We start from the raw sequence: 25,947 nt of genomic DNA on the forward strand, positions 1-25,947 counted from the left end.
TCACTGTCAACTCAAAGTAATCATGTGTTGCAAATATGGGCCTCCCAGTTACTGATAATTTTCTGCCTGGTTGCAATAACTTCTACAACATCTGTTCTTTTATAATAATGTAAAAAGTATATCAGAACTCAGCCAGGTTTCTCATATTTGACTTTGGAGTTCAGCAGGGGCAAACATTTCACAAGTGTTATCCCTAGGGAACCTTTCTGCAAACCCAATCTAACCTGCCATATTTGTTTTCACATATTCCATTAAGTCCATCCTTTCTTCACTTTACAAAAATATAATCGTAAAATTTGCTCTCTTTTCTTATCACCCCATTACGATTAAGTTCTCAGTTTGTTTGGAGTTGTTTTACCATCTCAGTTGCCTTGTCCCAAATGTTGCATATTAACCATTTTAACAGGTTTGATGGCTGCCAACTGCTCATGCAGGATTCTCTGCTTCATCATTGCAACCTCTCCTGTATATCTCATTCACATTATAAGTAGTCTGTTTAGGTTACATAATTTGATCCATACACCTTCCAAACTATTTACTTTTCTGGTTTCTCTAATCTGTGGACATAGATCATAATGACTCCCATTCCAGCTCCCAAACTATTTACTTTTCTGGGTTCTTATATCTACTTTTCTGGGTTCTCTAATAATTTTAACATAGATCATCATAATGACCCCCTTCCAGCTCTCAGCTAGGATCTTCTCCTTCAGAGCACAAATTCTGCCACACAGTCCATTTCTTCCAGCTCCAACTAAGAGATGAGACCATCACTCTTTGCCTCACAACAACAAAACACTGAATACATTACTTTCATTTCACTACTTCGTGATTTTATCCTTTAGAAAAACAAAGTGACCTCAGAAGGAAGTGACCACAGAAGGAAAGTGACTTCAACAAGCACCGTGCATGCATACTACCCAACTAAAAATGTATTATATCAGTAAGATGTTTTAATACTCACGGATTCAAATACAATTTTAAAAAATGCAAAAAGTATATTACTATTATGACGTGACATTTCATTGTCACCTGGTGCTATGGAACTTGGCTTTACATGATTGTCATTATTGAAGTGACACCATGGGTAGAAATGGGAAAAAAGGATTGTGGATGATGGATTTCATACAAACTGAAAATCAGACCACAATAGTTGGAAAATGGAGTGCAATAACTATCTGAGTTATAAAAAAGAGCCTTAATCAGCTTCATTTTTGCTTCCTAGTATAGTCACTACCAAATAAAATATTCCATACTTAGTAAAAAAAAAAAAACTGTTATGTAAAACATTAATATACTGTACTAATGCAGCTAGAAGGTGAGTGGCGACTCACCTGTTCTCAGAATGCTCTCTGCCTTCTTGTTGCCAAGCTTAGATGCCTGAATCAAATGAATTGCAGTGACAGTCTCGTCATTTTTGAGTTCCATGCCTTCAACTAACAGCTGGTCTTCTGTAAATGAAGACAGGGATATTACTCTTATTTCATCCTTCTCAAAAAATGATGCGCATCTTTAAAAGGTTTCATAAAGGCTGTGAAGAACACAGAAAAATCAAAGGAAATATTAAAACAATAGCAAGACTTCAAGAACATATTGCAGAAGACCACACTAGGATTATTTAGGTCAATATCACACAGCATGGATTTCCTTTCTGAGGTTTTCCCATAAAAGCTTTTTGAAAGCAGGGTTTCAGAAGTTCCCTAAGTAGATGTCTGGTCCTATGTAGTCTTCATTTTCCCACCAAGGAGACCATAAGATCATGTTTCAAAAGTAAGTAGAGTCCTGAGTGGTAGAAAGACAGAAAAATGTCCATACTCCTGAAAAAAAAAAAGTATCACCTCTCTTTGTCTATCAGAGACAGTACACACCTCCTTTTTCCTACATAGTGTGGGTATTCCCAATCCCCAATCTTAAAACTCCCACTTCTAGACACTGCAGTAAAGGTAAGGGATACTTATAAGAGCATCAGCAGTTATAAATAAGGTGTACCTTGTTGCCAGAGGAAATCTCATGTACTTAACGCAAGGCAATATCCAAATGACTTTATGGAAGGTCAGACAAAAAAAAATGGGTGACATATTACGGAAGGTCAGACGAAGGAAATGGGTGACATAAAAGAGGTAAGGGGTATGTCAGGTGGGAACAGCAAGACTTAGGAAATTAAAGGAGTCTGTTACTGGTAAGAAAAGGGGATTTGGAGTTTAATGGTAAGAAAAATGAATGGTGAGGGTGAGAAGAGATGAAGAAGGTGAAGTGAAAACAGGGACCAGAGTAATGAGTTTTAGCATGTGTTTTGAAAGTGGGAAGAACTGATACAAAATTAACTGGAAACTCAACAGCAGAGAAATACAGACTGGAAGAGTCCTCAAGGCTCATGAATATTTATCAATGTCAAGTAACTCAATACTCCGAATAATATAAGAATGTTCTGGTAACTTTTATGATGAATAGTCAAACAGTAAAAAAATCAAAACTTTACCTTGCATCTGTTATATGGTGAATTATGATGTAATTGATATTACATTTAGTAAAGATGAAAACATATTGCAATAAAATGACTATATTATATGATTATATCTTGTTATATGTATCTTTAGAAAAATCAGTTTTTTTTTTATACATCAGACGAGTTTCATTTTTTGATGGTCTTTTAGTAGTGAAAGAAGCACAAATCCATGTCTTCTGAAAGAGAACTAATGATGTTATTTTTTATGAAAGATAGTGTTTTCTCAGTAGTAGAAAGAGTTCTAGTACCAGAAAGCAGCTGAAGTCTTACTTTTGCAGGGAAGATCACCTAAACGGAAACCATCATTCCTTTTCTTGGCCATAGGTGAAGTATTGGGGTCCCCAATTCTGTATCCGTGGTTGAGGAAAAATCCTCCTGAGGGCAAGAAATGGAATGATGGTTTCCCTTTAGGCGATCCAAGAGGAGTGGACGCAAACATCGTAGGTACCAGTCACACGGAAACATTATTACAACTGATGACCACATAGCTGATGAACATAATGTGTTGAATATTTCTTCTTTTGTTTTAAATTCAGATGAGACAGATTTATTAAACAACGGACTCAATTTCGTAGCTAGTCATTGGTTGGTGAGAATGTGTTTGTACAGGATGTGGCTAATTTTTGTAGACTATTAAACCTCAAGTTATTTTTTAAGAACTAGCCAAAAGGATGATCAGGAACCGTGTGGTTTTCGATTTAGAGCCTCTACTTTTGTACCACCTCCCAATAAGAATGTTATGGTGTTTAAACAACTAGCATTAAGAGATTTACACTTTAGTTATGGTTTATACTTAATCTCCCCCCACAATCTTTCTCCCTCAAAACAACAGGCATTGCATAAGCTCAGTAAACAGAAAAAAGTGTAGTTAGCCCAGCTGATAAAGTGGGTGTGGTGGTAGTATGGGACTGGAAAGTGTATGAGACAGACGCACATAGACAACTGTTGGATCAAGGGACTTATCAGAAGATGTTCTTGGACCCCACACCAGTGTTTAAGTAACAGATTGTCCAGTATTTAGAACCTGCTAGGGAGGAAGGTATTATTAGTAAGGAAACCAAGTTACACCTGATGGTTAAGGACCCCTTAAAACAATATTTCTATTTGTTGCCTAAGACCCATAAGATTATACAGAAACCACCTGGTAGACCAAAAGTTTTGGGTATGGGGTCTCGAACGGAGCCATTATCTGCCTTTTTGACACAATATCTGAAACCCTTATTAGTTCATGCGAGATCCAGAATACAAGATACCACAGAGTTTCTAAATATAATTCAGGATACACAGATGGAATCAGCATAGTATATGTGTATGCTGGATGTCATGACCCTGTACACCAATATCCCCCATCGGACTGGCTAGCAAACGCTGAATTACTAGCTAGATAGAACATCTTTATATAGTCTGGGGTTTAATACATTATTAGTCTGTTTAACAGAACATGTATTAAATAAAAATGTGTTCTATTTCCAATAAGAGTGCTATTTACAATTGAGGGGAACAGTGATAGGAGAGTTTGCTCCCATCTATGCATTTTTGCTTATGGGTTTTGTGGAGGAACAGCTTATTTATGACCCTATGCATAATCTCTACCTAGAATCAATGGATATTTGACGTAGATATCTTGATGATTGTTGGTTGGTGTGGCGGTCAGGGGTTGAGTATTTAAATGAATTTGTGTCATATCTCAATGATAACAAATGGGGTTTATAGTAAGTTACAGTACCACACGGATAGTATTTCTGGATGTTGACATATATAAACAACAGGATGGGACTTGTTGAGCTAAGTATATAGGAAACATCCTGGGGTTAATACTTTGCTGTATTCAGATAGCTGTCACCCCAAACACATTATTCGGAATATTCCGAAATCTCAATTTATGAGAGTACGACGAATATGTTCATCTGATGAAATGTTTTCAGCACTCAGCCAACATTTACTCAACAGATTTTTGAACCGGGATTACAGTAAGAAAAAGGTTATGGAATCGAGTAATTATGCTCATTTGGATAGAGATTCTTTGCTGAAATATCAGAATAATAAACCGACTTTGAATACTCAGCTGAGATTGGTTACCAAGTATGGTAGCAATATCTCGGTTTTGATTAATATTATTAATAAACACTGGAATATTCTGACTTTATAGGATTCTCTAAAATATATACTCCCCCCCAAGGTGACCTTATTTCATACGGGGGGGGAACTATGGGTGGATGGTTGAATTATTATAAGCAGCCGTGCATTGATAACATAGGATTTCAACAAACCACTTTAAGTGTGGAATGTATGTGGGGATGTCATCCTTGTAATCACTGTAGTTTTTGCAAATATGTGAATAAAACAAAAGAATTTAGTTACAAAAATATATCCCAGGTTTTTGACATACAGGTCTATGGTGACCATCTCAGATTGTGTGATTTATTTGGTGACCTGTAATTGTCAAGCATTTTATGCAGGACAAACTGCACGAACATTCAAGCTACGTATCTCTGAACATTTGAGTGATGTTAGGTGTGCTAGACATTCTAATGAGCTCTATAAACATACTAAACAACATCACTCAGCTCAATTTAGCTTTACTATTACTGATGGTGTAATGTTGGATAAATCAGGTTGGCATGATATTTTGAACAAAAAAGAAAAAAAGTGGATTATTTTGTTGAGTGCTCTTTTCTCACCGAGATTAAATGAACACCTGTGATTTGTTAATGAGGAAATGACACTGACTATATAAATTGTGGGTTGGGTTGATCAGTATTACACACTGAAGAAGGCTTGTTAGCCAAACCGGTCTGTTTGTGGCCCTTTTGGAATAAAGAAATTGGATGCTAACTCTGTTGTGCTGGCTTTTGTGTTTTTTAGCTCAAAGAACAACCACACTGATTCTGTTATTAAGAAAGAATTACATCTGGTGACAACAACACTGCAAGAATGAACTATTAAAATGGATTTCAAGAAAATCTTCAAGAAGTTAAAGAAAATAATCTAAAGCAAAGTAACATTTTAAGGACTTATTTCAACAGCTTCAAACAAAAATCTCAGCTATTGAATATGCACTATCTGATATTGATCATAGATGCAAAGAAAATGAAACTCAAAACAGTAACACTAAAAAAAAAAATCACAATTCCTGGTTGCTGGAGAAACTGGATGACTGTGAAAACAGAGAGAAAAATAACTTAAGAATTTTGGTCTGCCAGAAAAATCAAAAGGTGGTGATATAACCGTTTTTTTTTTTTTAACAGCCTGGATTCCTAAGGTACTTAATCTACAAGATAGTTTCTCTTATGGCACAGAAACAGCACACAGATCGATTGGCAAAACAACTCCTAACACTACATCTAAAACTCAGATTTATTATAGCCAAGTTTTTATCTTGCTTGGACAAAGAACTTATAAAAAAATTTGCTTGGCCAAAAGCATTATGCAAAAGTAAGGAGCTTAGGGAGAAATCTTGGCCATTAGTTAAACATATATCAAAGAAAGAGAGATATATGTTCCACAGCAGTCACTAATAACCAGAACAAGAAGCGGAGCAAAACGGAATGGCAAGCCAGCACTGTGAGAATCCACCAAACACTTTATAAAGTGTTTGGTGGATTCTCACAGTGCTGGCTTGCCATTCCGTTTTGTTCCGCTTCTTGTTCTGGTCATTAGTTAAACATCCTAAGCAAAACAATATTAAAGCTCAACTCGTCTTCCCTACAAAAGTAAGACTTCAACTACTTTCTGGTACTAGAACTTTTTCCACTACCGATGAAACACTCTCTTTCATTAAAAGTAACATCACTATTTCTCTTTCAGAAGACATGGATTTGTGATTCTTTTACTACTAAAAGACTATCAAAAATGCAAATGGTCTGATGTAAAAAAAAAAAAAAAAAAAACAAATCAAAAGAAAAATAAAATAGACTTTACCAAAGATACATCTAACAAAAAATAGTATAGCCGTTTTACAGTAATATGTTTTCATCTTCACTAAATGTAATATCAATTACATCATAATTCACCATATAACACATACAAGGTAAAGTTTTGATTTTTGTTTACTATTTTGACTATTCATCATAAAAGTTACTAGAACATTCTTATATTATTTCATTTATATTTTAATATATTCCTCTTTTCCTCTCTTTTCTTAATAGTATATGCCTGCTACTCTTTTTTTCCTTTTATACATATGTTTATTTATTCTGTTCATCCTATAAATTCATTTATTTTAGTTTCTCTTGCTTATTATATAATGCATTTTAAATAGTACCAATTCATAGATATAAATTAATTTCTTGAAATGCCTTTTAAAACTTCACTTTACTTGTTATTTCTTTTAATTTGATAAATGGGAAGTAGAACAGCTTTACACCTAATTCTGTTGTTGCTTACTTTCTACTTCATGTTTATATTATCATTGCTGTGCTTGTGCTGTTAGGGAGAAGGAACATTCAGACATAAACTGTTAATTGTAGTTCCGTGATGCTTCTGTGAGATTTGAGTCTGTTGGGTTCTGGTTTTCTCTTGCTTCGGGTGTGCGTATGGGAATCGTTAAGAGGAGTCTTTTTTTTTTTTCCTCTTGCAGGCTTTGACTTTGAATTGATTTAGACATCTATATATATATATATATATATATATATATATATATATATATATATATATATATATATATATTGTGGTACTGTTGTGTGTTCTTCTTGGACATCGAGTCCTGGTTGACATCACAAATTGACTTTTTTTTCCCCTTATCTTTTTTCTTTCTTGATGCTCACACTTGACGGTTAGATTCAAATGAAGCTGCCGTAGCTTCTGCTGTTTAGCTCGCGAGTTGATCTTCCCGCTTAAACTACTTGTTTAAGGAAAGCATTAATGTGTCTGTCGATTCTATTAAAATTCACATTCACATGTAAAGTCCAAAGATAAAGAAGTTATTGTTCTCTGCATTTTCCCTACAGGAGACATCAGAATCCCTTGATCTGTTTACTTAATTTTTGAAATGGAACATATAATAAACTTCTTGTTTGGCATTTAAAAGTATTACACTTTAAAAGTCACTGTGTATTAATAGTTAGGAAGTCTGTGCTTCAGTTTTCCCATTCAAGCATTCTCAATAAGAGAAAATCGGGTCTATATCATATAGTCGAACTGTTAGAAGTCCAAATACGAAAATATCGAACTGTAAACTCCGAAATATAGTTCGAAAACTCACAACTTCGAAGATAGATCGGACAGCTTTAAACCCGTACTACCTCAAATAATGAACGCACAACCACTACACCTGTGAAATATTACATACCACAATCCATCCTCCACATGAATCTACAGTACCCGGAAGTTCGAAATGTAAGAACTCCCAACACTCAGAACAGTGATTTATTTCCCAGAGGAAATAATCGCTGTTCTGATACACAACCTCAAAACACACAAACACTTCACACTATTACTAATGTGGGGGGCTGTGCCCCCTACTTAAATATACCAACGCCGAGATTGCACCACAGTAGATACTTCATGCATATGCATGCTTTCACAATGACGCTAAACATCAGTGAGTACGGAAGGGCCAACTATTACCATTCGGAGTTCCGATCTTCGAAGTTTTGTGTTTTCAAACTATTTACAGTTTGGAGTTTGAAGTTCGATATTTTCATATTCAAACTTATCACAGTTCGACTATCCAATATAGACCCGAGAAAATCACCCATGTAGCGTTAAGTGATGTTGTGGCTAACAAGGGTAAACTTCCAGTTGCGTAACAGTGTCTATGAGGTTTGGGGCTTGGCCTTTGTGTCCAAAAGTTGCATCACTGATGGCAGAATTCTTTATGATATTGAAATTATAGGACCATTTGTAAACAAGATGAAACAAACTGTTGTGTAATGCACTGAGTTTGGTAGTTATGCATGTATTGTGACATGAGATGGGAGTATGGGGAATGGACAGCACAATGTGACCAAAGTTGTGTTCTTTTTACTGATGCTGGTGAAGGGTATATTTATTGCAGCATAAAGCTTATTTATTAAAGTATTGGTTACATATGTACTGGGTGATGAGATGGGAGTGTGGGGAACAGACGGCATAATAAGGCTACAGGGTGAAGCTGTGTTTGGATTTTTACTGATGCTGGTGAAGGATATATACCGTTGCATAAAGCTTATTCACTAAAGTACTTCTAGCAGCAATAACTTCTTTCTCTTATAGTTAGCATTTTTGGATTCTAGGTGCTTTATTTTGGACTGCACTGGGGATCAACGGCTTGCATGATGTGTTCATAGTCTTGAGGTGTGCATGCTGGCACTGAAACAAAGTTTTCTTTGGTATTTCTCCATCACAGTTTGACATCTGGCATGCTTATTCCTTGGGGCTATTATTTTTCATAATAGGACACTTTTAATTTATATCAGTTTGAATTATCTTTTCCGGCTTTGGGTCTGTATGCTTAGAAGTTCATTTGGGTCAGTCATGATGAGAAAACAAAAAGGAAAAGAAATGGGAGAAGGGAGGAAGAGGGAGGAGGAGAGAGAGAAAAAAAAAGTAAAAAAGACGTGCATTTACATAATGGTTTATTAGGACAAGTCTTTAACTATAAAAAATGATGGTCTTTTAAACAAAGGTGTCACCTGTTTATATCAAACTGTAAAAAGGTGTGTAATGACAGTTTCTGAATTCAAGTCATAAATTACTTCATTTTAAACATGCTTGTTTTCTTCAGTTATTTAGCACAACAAGACTGGCAAACTAATCTGCAATTTACTTGTCACAGCACCCATGACGTTTTCTTACTCTGAAAACTCATCATAAAATGTTTTTTGGTCACAACTGCTCATAGTAATTTGAAATGAAAAGTGATGTTAAATATAATTTTTTATATGTTAACATGCTCTGTTGATAGTTTCATGGAACCGAAGACATCTTAGATAAATCACATAGATATGATATTATAATGCATGTTTATAGTAAGCTGAAAATTATATTTTTAATGTCATAAACTAACGTTTGATGTCCAAAATCAATACATTTCTCAAACAAATAATTGGTGACTTGTCCACTGTACATTTTAGCTGATAATGTTTTTACTGTCTGCACTCTAGTGAATATTTTGGTTTTACAATATTTCCATTTTTTTCATCTCTCACCTGGGATATCATTTATTTTGAATGACATTTTTGACATAGTCATAGATAGCACTCTAAAGGGATATTACAGAAGTTACTGATGCTAGCTTTACTTTAGTTTGAACAATGTCAGAACATGATGATCCTTAAAAAGAAGAGAGGGGAGAGGGAAGACAAGGAATGAAAATAAAATGTGTTGAAACAATGGATATTTATAAAATTAAAGTGCTAAAATTATTTTAAAAAGAGATTTTTATCTCATGTACTTCCTATCAGAAGGTGAGGTCATCTTCTCATTCTTCTTTTACTATTCCTCCTTGTTTTTCAATGTCTTAGCCACAGGTCAGTCTGACATAATATAATGGCATTTCCTATGTTTTGCTCTCTTATTTTGTTTGTATGTATGTATACAGACAGACACCGTATACATTATGAGGCAATGTACAACGTGCAGCTCTGTCTGTTACAAAACATGACAGTTGTCACATGTATATGTGTAATATAACAAAGTAGACATTACATAATATAAAATAAATCTTACTGAAACACTACGAGAGCCCAGAACGGAGGTCACTCTTACAATAATGATATGTATGTAGATGTAATACAAAGGCAAGTTGTCCTATATTCCCACATTTATCTAGTCACAGTGTCATACAACACAATCAGCCTTAAAGGCAGATATCTGAAACAACTATTCATTACTGCAATTTCAGATGTACACCAACATAATTGTAAAGACAATATATGATATGCAATTAACAGTGTCAAAACATATGAAACAAGATCTGAGTAATATTCGCCTATGTTACATCATAATACCATACAGTTGTGACACAACTGTTAAGTTTCTGATTTTTCTTTACTTCAGAGTACTACTCTTTAAATGAGAAAGGTTCTAATAGGTTTCATGCTCTGATAAGTGTTAATGCTAATACGTGATTAGTGTTTTACATTATATGTGCATTAGTTCGCTATGGTGACTCCTAACAGGAGCAGCCGAAAGAAGAAGAGTTTAAACAGATGTTTTCTTCAACTTTTAATTTACCTACTGATTTTCTCATTTTCACTCTTCAGTAGTTAAAAATTAAAATTTTGGAATTTACAGCTCTAATAAATCAGAATCCGATATAGATATTTCTTTTACCTTTACACTTGAATTTAAATATAAATTTTTTCTAACCTTTTATGTGATTCATTATAACAATTATTTTATTACACTTATTTACTTGTTCATAATTCTGTTAAAATGATCTTATTGAAGGGGAAGGAGAGAGCGGATGTAAAAAGTTTTAAGAATGATAACTGATATTCTTTTTAAGCAGAAACACTATCAACTTGTTTGTTTGTGTCTTTCGGCTTTTCCCAGTTAGGGGTCGCCACAGCGGAACTCCAGTCCGCTAATGATTGGTAGTGGATTTTTACGTACCAGGTTACTAGCCCTGATGCACAACCTTCAACGAAGGCACGCCCCATTCACGTATGCCTCTACACAGAAGACGCTCTAGCTGAGAATCGAACGGGACAACATCTTGCTACGAGGCGACAATGCTACCGCAGCACCACCACCGCAAACACTATCAACTTGTAAACTTTGAAATATAACTAAATGCTTTTAGCTAAGTTTGTACGAGAGAGAAAACATTAGTGTTAAAAAATCTATCACCTCCAAATATATACATATATATTATTTATTTATTTTTTATTATTATTCTCAATTATATCATATAGAATTTGTTTTTCCATTTTATTCCCTTTATATTAAATTTTTTACTGCAGAGTTCTTTTAATATGGAACAGAATTTTTTTTTTACATTTTGATTGCAGGAAGAGAGTTAGTCTTGAGAACTGTTTTCTCAGATGAAGACTAGGAATTATAGTTATTCCATGGATGGGTTTTTATGGTATGGAAAATGTTTTGTCATTCTTAATATTTTTTTTTGCCTGGGACGACCCTTTTATTTAAAAATATTATAATACAAGATCTTATCAACTTTAATAAAACATTTTTTCTAAATTATGGAATTAAAATGTATTATCCTTAAATGTTAACGGTCTAAATAATGCTAAAAAAGGCAACTTTACTAAAATCTCTAGACTTAAATAAACCATTCATTGTATCTTTTCAAGAAACACATTCTTCCTAAGAAACTGATTATCAATTCTGGAATTTCAATAAATATACAACCTTAATTCATTCTTCCTTTAAATCTAAAAAAAGAGAAGTAGTTATACTATGGAAAAGGGAGATTCAAATGCCACAATTTTTATTTAAACAAAAAGAAAAAGAAGATTTATTCAGTTTATTATAAATACCATGATAGGATTTGCACTTTAATAAATGTATACTGGTTCCCATGAATAAGAATTAAATTAGCCAAAAAAAATCTTAATTTTAAAATAAAGGTAATTTTATATTAAGTATTCTTAACTGTAATCTAGACAATTCTGAATCCAATTCAGATAGGAAATTAAAATTACCCCTATTGTAAAAAATTTGAAAGAACAGAAAGATACTTTTAATATTACGGACACATTTAATTTCAAGGATAAAAACTCCTTAGATTTGGCTCATTATTCTTATAATTATGGTACTCAAATCAGAACTGATATAATACTATTTCTCAAAATATTACATCTAAAATAAACAATTCCAATATAATACCTTATCCATTTTTAGATCAAATGCACTAATACTAAAAATAGAAATACATTTTAAACCCTGACTTTTATTAACAGAATTCCATCATATATTACTAAAATGAAGGAATATAAAACATGGCTATTAGAGGAGATAGACACATTTCTATTATTTAATGATAGTCCTAATTCGAACTTAATAATGGCATGGGATTCATTCAAAGCATATATTATGGTAAGACAATCTTCTTGGTATAAACAAATTAAAAGACTGGAATGAAGAATTGTTAGATATCCAATTAAAATTAAAAGAAAGTATAAAAAAGATGAAAACAACACAGCAATAAATAAAGATGCAATAAAAATTCTAAATAATAAATATAACAAATTATCCCATAAAACAAAACTGGCTTTAGAAAAACTTAAGACAGCATCCTATTCAAGAGATCATAAACATATAAAAATATAATAAAAATAATTAAATTCCAAACAATATTATTAAATAATTAAACAATCCAATAACAAATAAATTCATATGTGGGAGATATATTAGAACATTTTAGAAATCACTACTCAATATTAAATTAAAAAGAAACAGAGAGAAAACTGTAATAGCTAATATTGATCAATCTTTACTTAAAAAAATATCTTCATCACAAATAAAACCCATTTCTTTACATGAAATCAATCAAAATTAAATCTAATAAATCCCCTGGAAATTAAGGAATAATACCAGAATTATATAAATTTTCCTCAAAAAATTATAATACATTTATACAATTTTTTGAAAAAAGTAAAAAATATAGAGCAATTGCTGCCCTCATGGAATTACTCTCTTGTTGTTGTGTCTTTCGGCTTATCCCGGGGTTAGGGGTCACCACAGCGAAACTCCGGTCTGCTAATGTTTGGTAGTGGATTTTTACGTGCCAAGTTACCAGCCCTGAAGCACAACCTTCAATGAAGGCATGCACATTCACGCATGCCTCCACACAGAAGACGCTCTAGCTGAGAATCGAACGGGACAATGTCTGGCTGTGAGGCGACATAATTACTCCAATATTAAAAGAAGGTAAAGACCCTCAAAAATGTACTTCATATAGACCTATATTGTTACTCAATGTAGATCAGAAAATATTTATGTCTATTTTAGCTGACAGAATTAAACTGATTTTACCAAGTATAATTAGTTTATCCCAGTCTGGGTTTATTAACAAAATACACACTTCTGATAACATTAAAAGGTTAATTACTCTGATAGATGTGATGAATAATACAAAATTGAATCTTTACTTATCTGTTTAGATATAGAAAAAGCATATGATGCTGTGGAATGGGACTATTTATTCAAAGTGTTAAATCTGTTTCATTTCCCTTCACACTTTATTGAGTTGATAACAGCTATTTAGAATAATAATAATAATAATAATAATAATAATAATAATAATAATAATAAAGCATATGTAAAATTAGGTCCAAACACTTTAAATGTTATTAATTTAACAAAAGAAACTAAACAAGGATGTCATATCTCCCCTTTATTATTTGATTTAGCTATTGAAATACTTGCAATTCTTATTAATTCAAATACAAAAATTCAAGCTTTAGAAATTAATCAGAAATATACTTCCAATATTTGCTGATTACATCCTTTTAACTATAAACAAATACTTTTGAAACACTAGAACAACTTGAAAAAATGTAATTTCTACAAAATTTCTAGCTTACACTTTAATAGGTCCAAATCTAAATATAGCTATCTAAATAGGAAAAAAACAATCAATACAGATATTCAGTTTTTAGGTAAAGAATCTACTGATTTATTACATTTAGGAATTTATATTTTCAGTAATACAGAATAAACTATAAATTACAACTATGAAGAGATAATAATCTCATTAACTAATTTAATTCCTAGAATACAATTTACATTTCATTTGAAGACATATTACAAATGATCAAAATGACTATTTCAGAAGTTATTATACATAACTCAATCAGTAACACCTAATAAGAAACAAACAAAAACAATAAATAAATTAATTATACATTTTTATGGTATCCAAACAAATCTAGATTAAGGATAAAACATCATTTCAGATCTCAGAAATATGGAGGTGTACATTTTCCAAATGTAGGAACTTATGCTAAATCAGCAATTAATAAGATGATTTTAATTGGTTAGCTATCAATTATATACTCAGTTGGAAAATATTGCATTTTCACTTAATATTAAAACAATACATTCTTTAGTATTAATACATTCTAAATTATTTAAATAAAACATCAGAAAGGGTTGTGAGTATATTCAAGCTCTTAGATATTCCCCATTTAATTCAATTAAAATTCAATCTTAAAAATATTAAAAAAAATAGTATTGAATAACTCAAGTTATACAATTTGGTTTGAATCGCTTATTCCTTTTTCATTAATAAAAAATTACTAATAAGATAAAAGATCATATACTTAACTCTTGGAAAAAAAAATCTGCATTTTTATTATGGTTACCAATGTTTTCAAGAAAATACAGTTAAATTAATTGAATCTATTTGCTTAGAACTTAATATCAATACTAACAAGATAAATTATTTACAATTAATTTTAATATCATATCAAACTAAGTTCTCTCTATCTTACCCAACTCTAACAAAGTTGAATCCACAAAATGGATAACAATTTTATCTGAAATTACTTATAAACATCCAGGATTTGATAATTTAATCTCGAAAATATACTCATTATTAGTTAAAGATAATTCTAACTTAAATAATAACTTCTGGAATTTCTTCGATAAAGAGTATTTTATAGTTTTTACTGAACAAAATAAAACAAACTTCCCTCCTCTATTAAAAAAAAACATTTTGGACCCTTCAATGGAGTATATTTTACTTGGAAATTTTTATTTAGAGCTTTTCAACTCCAGTAAGGGCTGCTAAAATAATAAAAGAAAGTATTATTAATGTTGGAGATGTAATAAACATATCAAGGCAAACTGGTCACATATGTTTTACGATTACTTGATGGTTTATAAATTTTGGGGAAAAGTTCAAGGTTTGTTTAAAGCTTTATGGAATGATACTTTCATTTTAACAAAAGAAATGGTTCTTTTTAATATGCTGGAAACAGAAATAAAAAAAAGTTGTTTTTTTTATCTAACTTGGACTACACTTGCTGTGGCCAGAAAAAAAAACTATTACAAGAAACTGGAAAACTTCTTCAGAATCAAAATTTGAAGACTTTCTTATCCTTTTAAAGGATACTATAGTAAAAGAGAGAAGAATCTTTCCTAACCTTCCTTCCTTTCCTAATGGGGTTGGGAGGGTGGCCTAATGGTTAAGGTGTTTGCCTTAAACACAAGGTGCAGGGTTTGAATCTCACAAGGGATAATTGGCTAGGCTTAAAATGGCTCGTAACGGCAGTTAGCTTAGTATTAATCTATGAATCTATGAGCAAGTTAAAGAATAATTCTTGGTTGGACGTTTTGGCACTTATTGAATCTTCAACTATATAATCATCTTAGATTATTAAGATTTCTTGTATTTGTCTTGTTATATTTATTAATTCTCTGGTCTCAGGCTTAATATACATATTGTAAATAGTTATAACTCAATTTATTTTTTTTCTTTAAAAATGATCTATTATATCTGTAAATTACGTAACATCCCAAATTTTGTCATATATATAATAATTCACTAAGGCTTAATAAAATATTGAAGGGAAAAAAAAACAGTTCCAGAAAATCTAACTTTCTTCTGCAGGGGAGTCAAGCCCTCCTGCAACCTCTACTCCCCCCCACAAACTTATACATAACCATGATGTACAAACAAAGTCCATTAGCACTGAAAGTTGCATCAGAGATTTTACTTTGCACAAAGAGCACTCACTGAAAGAACTTTAATAGAACTGTCAAGGCTCCTGGAATGTTACCAGGAAAGCAAACACTCCTGTTACAACCTACCTCAACTTTGTGTATGGTGGGCATGTGATAGTTAATACATAGAAAAACAGAAGGAGGCTGGGAAGCAGAAAAGCTTGGGCTGTACCTGTTCTGGTATACAGCTTACCAAGCCTTTGATAAGTTTATATAATGGCTGAGTTGACATAAGAGGTCAAACCTGAATTCACTGTTAAAGACGACCTCCAGGAAGCTTTGCAGATGTCACAGCATGAATGAGTTATGAGTTCTGCAGAGGTGATAAATAAGTCAGCAGCAAGTGGAAGATACTGGTATACACACATAAAGTAATAATTTCCACTGAGATAAGATGAAGGCCTCTTGGGACAACCTCTTGAGAGTACTGTCAGAAGAGACTGCTGTGTAAAGACAGAGAACATGAAGGCCTGAGGCTTACAGTTCACCTCAACCACTAGCAAGCATCCTTCTTGCAAATCAAGAAGTACAGAGCATTAGACACCTACACAGGTAAAATGTAACATACGAGTATCTACCTACCTAGTTTACGGAAAACTCTTAGCATCTTAAGATGGAGGAATGGGGATGCCCACATGGAAGAGGGTTTTGTGAGCAGCAGAGAAGGAAAGCTTCCCACAGATGCAATAGATACAATCTTGATCAGCTGATCAAAAATGGGTATCCTCTTTATTGGCTGCTACAACTGTGACTATCCTCTCAACCAATTAACATTTGGCAATTTTTTTATTTGATGTTCGCATGTTCAGAGGACAGGAACCTATGGCAATGCATGAAATAACATCACATGTAGACTACATATGAGCATTTCTCTCCCTATAGCAAACAGCAAGCAGCCTTCTACAAATCAAGAAATAACAAAGATTTGGCACCCCTACTGCTTGCAAGTAATATTTGTTTGACTTCCACATAACTCTTAACAGCTGAGACTAGCCACCACACGTGTGTGTGTGTGTGTTGGGGGGGATAAACATTATTTCTGAACACTACAGAAAGTCCTCTTTGTAGAGCAGCCAATACAGTATGAATATATCTCTTATAATGAACATCTGAAGTCCTCCCAGATGGGTTGCATGGTTGGGCTAAATTTCAAGCAGTAAGCCAATAGGGTAGAAGGAGATAGAAGGCCATAGCAAAACAAACTTGGAAGACTGAGTCCTGGGGAACAATCCAGCCAGAAAAAGCCCAACTCCATTGTGAATGTATGCTTACGGAAAGAAAGTAATACAGACCAAAGGCTTCATGGAGTGTCTACCACTAGACACACTAAGTAATCACTGGAAACAGCAACTCTTATGGGCAGCAGCATGGGTCAGCTGTGTGCCCTCACCCAATGGGACAAACAACTCAACTGTCAACCCACTAAGAAGTGAAAATGGCAACTGTGCTCTTTGTCCTCCCTGGAGACAAGAAGATGAAATCCTGGTCTGTCAATTAACTCGGTGCAGTCGTCATAGGGAACATTTGAGAAAACTGCATCTCTTGAGTGAGTGAGAAAGCATTGTTTTGTAAGAACCATCATAGTTGATGTTCTCCTGATCACTGCTGCAGTATTCCTGACATATAGGTTGTCATTGCTGAAGTCAGGCCAGGGTACCAAAGCTTTATCTCCCAGAGGTTGAATGCCTGACGCATGACCTCAGCTCACATGCATTAGGGTATAAAGACATACATATGAGCATGGATCCTCAGACTATCTCCAAACCAGCGAACTAGTGAGAGAGGGAGACTGGTCAGCTAGAAAGTGTGTAGCTCGAATAGGTAAGAAAAAGTACAGTTGTGTACACTTACCATAAATGTAGATGTTCGAGTGTATTCACTGTTGCAGTCATCATTTGGGTTATCTGCCTGCAGGTAGCCCTCAGCCGGCCTGAATACCAGAGTCTTGGATTCCTGCATCAGATGCTATCTTTTCTTCCATGACGTCAGGTTGTCAGGGGTATAAAACGTGCAGCTGACGCCATTACATCAGTTTTTCTTGCCCCAGATGTCAGGTGCCCCCACAATGGGAAGCAATTATATGTTATGGTACACCTCCATCAAAAAGCAAATACACCAAACAAGAAAGAAAGGTAGAGCCAAGAGAAGTCAGGGGGCTGGAGGGAGGGTAACCAGGACTGAAACAGTAAATACACTCGAACCATCTACATTTATGGTAAGTGTACACAACTGTACTATGTTCTTTGTGTTTCACTGTTGCAGTCATCACATTTGGGTTGATTCACAAAGCTAAAGAAGTAAGGAGGAAGTTAGAGAGCATTAAGGCCAGCTATTAAGCCCTGTAAGACTGCAGTGGCAAGACCAGCTCTGGATTTAGAAAAAATAGGCATATGGTAATGCTTGGTGAAGGTATGTACAGAGCTCCAGGTAGCAGCTTCTAGGATGCTCCTGGTAGAGACTCCTCTGAGAAAGGTTGTAGAGGTAGATGCAGCCCTGGTGGAATGTGATCTTATCCCCTGTGGGGTAGGTTTTCCATGGTGCTTATAGCAGAAATTAATGCAATAGGCTATCCACTTAGAAATGGTTTGCTTTCAAATGGCCTTCCCCTCTGCTCCTGCAGCAAAGCCAACTAGCAGCTGTTCAGATTTTCTGAGAGGCTTAGTCCTGTCCAAATAAAATCTAAGTTGTCTGTGCACGTCCAAAGGGTGCAGTATTCATTCTCTTCTGTTTTGTGGATTTGGGGAAAAAGGTAGGCAAATGAATGGACTGATTTAGGGCCACACTAGACACCACCTTGGGCATAAAGGAAGGATTGGTCCTGAGGGAAACCCTGTCTGCATGGAAGACAATTAAGGGCTCCACTGCCATGAGTGCCTGTAATTCAGACACTCTTCTTGCTGAAGTGATGGCTAGCAGGAAGGCTGTTTTCCAAGAAAGGAATTTCAACTCTGCAGTTGCAACTGGCTCAAAAGGAGGGACAGTGAGCTTTTCCAATACAACGTTAAGGTCCCAGGCTGGAGTAGGGGCTCTCCTGGGGGGGGTCTTAGATTTTTGGCCCCTCTGAGGAATTGCTTTAGCAGACGGTGAGAGAAGAGGGGTGGTTCAGTATTGTAATGTGTTGAAATGGCAGAGGCATGAATTTTGATTGACGAGAAGGATAGGCCCTTGTGGAGCATTTCTGTTAAGTACTGAAGAATATGAGGTAAGCTGGGCACCGTTGTGCCCATCTCCTGAGTCTGGCACCAGGAACAGTATCTTTTCCACTTTTCAGCATAGGATTTTCTAGTACTAGGCCTCCTTGCCTCCAGAATGACATCTAGCACCTGCTTACTGAGGGATGCTATTGGAGAGCTCAAGGAATTAGCCAGGATGCAACGTTCAGGGTTTGAAGCTGAGGGTGCAGAATCTGGCCTGCCTGCTGGGACAGCAGGGAAGGGGTGTGAGGCAGGTGCCATGGTTCCAGCAGTGTCATACTGTGCAGGAGGGGGTGCGCCAGTGCTGGTATGGCCAGTCTGGTGCAATCAGTATTATCCTTAGTTTGTCCTGTTTGATCTTTAGCAGAACCTTCGAGAGGAGAGGCAGAGGGGGAAAGGCATAAACTGAGAGTCTTTCCCAGGTAAAGGACAGGGCATCCACTTTCCAAGCTTGACTGTGGGAAGTCCTTGTGCAGAATTTGTCCAACTGGTAGTTCTGAGGGGAGGCAAACAGGTCTATCTCTGGTGTTCCCCATTTGTTCCTCAAGAGGTTGAATATTTTTGGTTCCGGTTTCCATTCGTATGGGTCCATGAGATTTCTGCTTAGGTCATCTGCCAGTGAATTTAGCTTGCCTAGTAGGAACTGAGCTTGTAGGTGCACTTGGTAGAGCAAGGCTGTGTTCCACAGAGCCATGGCTAGTCTGCAGAGAGGGTACGAGTGCGTCCCCCCCCTGATTGTTTATGTACCACATAACTGTGGTGTTGACTGTCTTTACCAACAATTGTCCTGGAAGAATGTGGTCCTTGAAGGCTGTCAGGGAATTCTGTACAGCTAATATTTCTTTTTGGTTGATATGCAGGGGCATCTGTCTCGGGTTCCATTTGCCCTGAATGCACTGCCCTGCCAAGTGAGCCCCCCATGCATAATCTGATGCGTCTGTTGTTAGGGTTTGGGTGGCAGGGGGTAGAGTGAAAAGGAGCCCTTTGTTGTGGTAGCAGGCCTCTGCCCACCAAAGGAACTCTGTCTTTATACAAGGAATGATAGGAATCATTGATTCCAGGTCCTGAGAATGTTGACACCATAGGCTTTTTAGATACCACTGTAGTTTCCTCATATGCAGTCTTGCACATGGAATTAGTAGAATGCAAGAGGCCACGAACCCCAGGGCTTGCAGAATTTTCCTTGCAGATAGCTGGGTCTTTGTGGCCAGTAGTTTGAAGTAGGTTGTCAAATAAACTTGTTTCTCTGGAGTGAGGAAAGCTATCTGGGAACTTGTGTTCAAGCTTGCACCCAGGAATACAATTTGTTGGCAGGGTACTAGGTGAGATTTATTTTCTTTATGGTGTACCCTAGTGAGTTTAGAAGTTTCTTTATAAATGCCAGATAGTTTAATAGCAATTCCTGGCTTTCTGCCTGAATCAGACAATCGTCCAAGTATCGGCATATCTGAATATTTCTCTGCCTACAAAATGCAATACTCTGGGTGCAGTAGATAAGCCAAAGGGAAGTGCAGAGAACTGAAAGTGCATGGAGCCTGCCCTGAAACGTAGGTATTTCCTGCAAGATTCCCTTATTGGAATGTGCAGGTAAGCTTCCTTTAAGTCTAAGGTTGCCAACCAGGCATCTTTGCCTAGCATAGGAAGCAGCTGTTGAAGTGTTAGCATCTTGAATTTTGGGATTACCAAAAAAGTGTTTAGAATAGAGAGGTCCAGGATAGGAGGCTAGGAGCTGTCTTTTCTGAGTACCAGGAAAAGTCTTGAATAAAAAGCTTGTCCCCTTTCTTCTGCTGGGACAGTTTGAATAGCCCTGATACCCAGAAGAGAGAACCTGCTGTTGAGCCTCTGTCCACTGATTTGGGGGTAGGTCTGGTCAACCGTTTGAGGTTGGTAGGGTTTGGAAGTGGAATCTGTATCCTTGGGAAATTATATTCAAAACCCATTTAACATAGGAAACTGGCAATTTAAAGCCCTAATGGCCAAAGTAGCGGAAGTATATACTTCTTACCCCATCTGTCCAAGGCTCTAGAATCTATCAGAAGGGGTAGGGTTTTTGGCAGCAGTAGCCTTAATGCACTTTGGTCCTTGGGAAATGGTCTCTGGATCTGCAGTGGGTTTCTTGAAGAGGAACCTGAGAGCCAGGTACTCTGTAATACCTGTCAGGTTTTCTGTGAGCTGGAGGTAAAGTATCTTGGGAAAGGCTAGATTCCAAGAAAGCATCATCTACAATGTTCAGAACAGGTGGGATAGCTAAAGGCCTGTGTTGAGGGAGGAGTAAGAATTCCCTAAGCCTCTTTTTGGAGTCAGAGTAATCCTGGTTTCCCATCGGAAATGCTCCCTAAGAGTGTGCAAGGTTTCACCAAAAGAAAAATCTTCTGGAGGGGGAAGCAGAGGGAATGGAATCCTCTGCATCAGAATCTTCATAGGTAGATGAGGGCAAATCTGGTAATCAGAAGAAACAGAAATATCAGATTCCTGATCAGAAGGAAAATCAGTTCTAGGTCTCTTAGATGGTGAAGGCTGGCTTCCCCTAATTAAGGTAATAAGGTCTTCAGCCATTCTAAGCATTTGTTTTTTAGGCATATGGGCCTGAGCATGCGGTTTGGACGTCGTTTTTTTAGGCGCGGGTAGAGTTTTACGCCTGGACGAAGAAGATGGCATCGGTTTAAAATGCAAGTCTGTAAGGCTGAATAAACCCTCAGAAGTCAGTGCCTGCACAGCGGTTCCGGACCCATTCAAGGTAGAGACATCCACAGGTTCCATAGTCGAAGAAGCATCTCGTGGCATACTGGACTCTGAATGGGTCTCAGCAGAGGCCTGCGAATCTGATGTAACAGGTATCAGGGGCTGCGAATGCGCCTCACTGAGTACCGGTGGACTGGTGACTAGCTTAACGGAAGCGTCGTCGGCAGTTTTGGACCTATGCGGTCTGTCTCTGTCTTTATCCTTATGTTTTTTCAGAATATCGGTAGTCGGATAGCTTACCAAAGCCATTTATGGATAGTTATACCAAGTACCAAAATAATTTGCTGCAAATATAGACCAACGACGAATAGTTTGGGGGTTGAACAAGGCACAAAGCCAACAGCGAGGGACGTCGTGGTCTGGGCCTAAGCAAGGAATGCAGTACGAATGAAAATCTTTTAGAGATATTTGCTTTCCACAGGTAAGACAATTGTTAACTTTTACTGACATCGGTTAAGAGCAAGAAAAAGGGATCCCCAACGGGGTACTTAGTTTTTTTGAAGACTTTGGTTCTGAAACTCGAAAATGAAAATTTCAGGAGTCGGCCGACCGGCACTTGCGAACTGCTTCTGCTTCGGGCACCGCGCGGCAAGAATGACTGATGATGGCGTTGGCTGCATGTTTTATACCCCTGATGACCTGACATAATGGAAGAAGAGACAGCATCCGACGCAGGAATCCAAGACTCTGGTATTCAGGCCGGCTGAGGGCTACCTACAGGCAGATAACTCAAATGTGATGACTGCAACAGTGAAACACGAAGAACATCCTCCATTCCCATGTAACAGAGCAGAGGTTAAAGTAAAGGGGGAGAAGAATATAGCAATAACCCACGCCTGGGTGTGGGTAATGCGGGATTTAACCACGGTTGGCGTGGTTTGGTCCCGGCGAAGCCGAGGACCAAACAAAGACAACCGTGGTTAAACCCCACATTACCCACACCCAGAAGTTGGTTATTGCTATTATACAATGACATTATTTAAGAAAAGAAATAATTGCTTTTCTTAAATAATGGCATTGTATAATACCTCTTGCTGCCCTTCCGCAGCTGTCTGGTATTCACGGCAGTTCTGATGTACTGCATGCCTCGCAGTACATCAGAGCTGTGGGCAAAAGCAGCGGAGAACGCAAGATCTCCGTTGCTTTTACTGTTCGCTATGTTAAATGGGTTTAACATAGCGAGACAGCTTTAAAATAAGCAACGGAGATCTCCGTTACTTATTTTAAAGCTGTCTCGCTATGTTAAACCCATTTAATATAGCGAGACAGGTTTAAAAAAAAAAAAGTAACGGAGATTGCAAGATCTCCGTTGCTTTTTACACACTGTGTCGCTATGTTAAAGGAGTTTAACATAGCGAGATAGCTTTAAAAAAAGCAACGGAGATCTGCGTTGCTTTTTTTAAACCTGTGTCGCTATGTTAAACTCTTTTAACATAGCGAGACAGTGTTTTATACTAACGGAAAAAGTCCAGGCGACCGGACCTTTTTCCGTTAGTATATTGAGGGATTTACAATGGGCACGCTGGTTGGGCTGGCCAATCAGCGTGCACGTTTTAGAGGAAGAATTGTATAATAGGAAAGTTAAAGTAAGATAGAGAAGAGGGGAGAGAGGTTGGGATGGGATACTGCAACAATGATCAGTATGACATCTGCTATGATAAGTTCTTGCATAAATGTACTATGTCCTGACTGAAATCACTGTTGCGGTATTCATGACATATGTGTGATTCCCAGAGCTGAAGGAGAAAGGAAAGGTGATTGGGTACAGAGTAGAAGAGTTGTCCATCAGTCTGGACAGGAATGACCTGGCAAAGGCTGCCCTGGATCTGAAGAAAGCATCAGTTTTGTAGTGTTTGGTAAAAGACGGTACAGAAGATCAGGTAGCAGCCTCCAAGATAGATCTGGAGTCTACTCCTTTGTGAAAAGCCACTGCCCTAATGGGATGTTCTTTGAGGCAGGAAGGCAAGGTTTTACCATAGTGCAAGTAGTAGAAAGAGAGAGCCTTAGAAATCCAAGCTACAATAGCTTGTCTGGAGACTAGCTAGCCCACCTTATGGCTCATAAATGATACAAACAGCTGTTCAGTTTTTTCCTGAAAGATTTAGTTTTGTCCAGATAAAATTTGAGTTGTCTATGCATGTTCAGAGAGTGAAAGATCCTTTCCTCCTGTTTTGTGTACTGGGGAAGGAAGTGGGTAGGTTAACAGCCTGACTGACGGCCAGCTCATTCACTACATTAGGCATGAAGAATGAATTAAGCCTAAGAGTTATCCTGTCCTTGTGAAAAATAAGAAAAGGAGGAATGGCCATAAGAGCTTGTAAGTCAGAAACTCTCCTAGCAGAGGTGACAGCCAACAGAAAATTAACAGTAAATGCTGATTCAAAAGTTGGCAGTGTAATCTTTCCTAGCACAAAAGTAAGATCCCAAGGGGAGAGATGGGTTTCCTTGGTGGATTAAAATGCAGGACTCCCTTGATGACTCTGCCCTAACCATAGGTGGAGGGCTAAGATGGAGGGAGGCAGGCACTGACAGCTTACAGGTGAACTTTTACAGAGCAGTATATCAAACCTAATTGAAGTCGTTCGCAGAGATACTGCATACAGCAAGAACTTGTGATAAGAGTGGGTGTTGATATGTTGTGGCACCAAAAGGAAAACCTTTTCCATTTAGCTCTGTAAGATTTTCTAGTAGTGGGTCTACTGGCTTTTTGCAGGTCTTGAACAACCTCTTTGGAGAAGAGGTGTCTGAGGAATTAAAATCATCCATAGGGTCAAGTTGAGAGATGGAAGATTTGGGTGGAGCAGCATTCCTTTTTGCCGCATTATCAGGGCCAGTTGAAGAGATATGCTCCTGTAATTTCCCTTTATAAGGTGAAACGGCAGGGGAAACCAATGCTATCTTGGCCAAAATGGTGCCAGTAAAAGGAGTTTGGGTGCTTCCTTTTGTGCTTTGAGGAAAATTGTAGGAAGAAGATGTAGAGACAAAAATACATAGAGGAACTTCCCTGTCCACTGGAAGGGAAAGGCATTTGTCCTCCAGGATGTACAAGGGTCTCTGGTGCAGAACTGGAGGAGCTGAAGTTTGGTTGTTGATACAAAGAGGTCTATCTGAGCAGTGCTCCACTGAATAGTGATCATTTGGAAAACCTCTCTGTTCCATTTCAGGAAGTCCTCCAGGGAGCGGCTTAGGGAGACTGCTAGCACATTGTTCTGAGAAGGGATGTATATGGCTATGAGTGTGATGTCCATTTGGAGTGCCAAGAACTGTGCCTCCTATGCTAACCTGCACAGCTGGTAAGATCTGGTGCCTCCCTGTTTGGTTATGTACCACCTAACTGTGGTGCTGACTGTGTACAATAAAATTGGACAGGGTTTGCAAAGGTGGGCAAAAGTCTGGAGAGAGTGCAGAAAAGCCCTCATCTCCTTCAGATTGATACATTTCTTCAAGGACTAAGCTTGTCATTTTCCCTGCACTCGGTGTGATCCTGTCCATGCCTCCACTCCAGGACAGGACTGAAAGGGTGGCTCAGAATGACTGCTAGGAAAGCTTTCACCCACAGAAGAGAAAACTGCTGAACAGAAATGTTTGAGACAAACAGGCATCTAGGCACATAGCTTTGTGCAAGGTGATGTGCCCTCCTACATGAAAGGGTACAGTATTACATATTTGAAGATAAGGGATGAAAACCTGACTGCAGTCCCGAGAACTGGAGGTTGATTAGTGGCTCCTACTCTGAAGAAGCCAATAATGGGGTATGGGGGAATAACAACAAGGCACTATGTGCATGTCTCTTCCAGGGAGGCAGCTGTGAGGATGTGCTGGGGACACATGACCAAAGATCACAAGCACCTGTCACAACAGCGGTGTTGTGTTCAAGGTTGGTGCAGCAGT

The 25,947-nt window shown here is 37.0% G+C and overlaps 1 protein-coding gene across 1 annotated transcript in view; it reads right to left on the bottom strand.

The window, feature by feature from the left end:
- The window catches only part of GNE (glucosamine (UDP-N-acetyl)-2-epimerase/N-acetylmannosamine kinase), an 852,948-nt gene that overhangs the window by 51,981 nt on the left and 775,020 nt on the right, over positions 1–25,947 (bottom strand). The window contains exon 11 of the mRNA XM_044064307.1: positions 1,332–1,448. Coding sequence (XP_043920242.1) covers positions 1,332–1,448 — 117 coding nt within the window. The remainder of the gene's footprint in view (positions 1–1,331; positions 1,449–25,947) is intronic.

The sequence above is a fragment of the Protopterus annectens genome, chromosome 2.part2 (assembly GCF_019279795.1).
Source record: "Protopterus annectens isolate FY-2018-M chromosome 2.part2, PAN1.0, whole genome shotgun sequence".
NCBI lineage: Eukaryota > Metazoa > Chordata > Ceratodontiformes > Protopteridae > Protopterus > Protopterus annectens.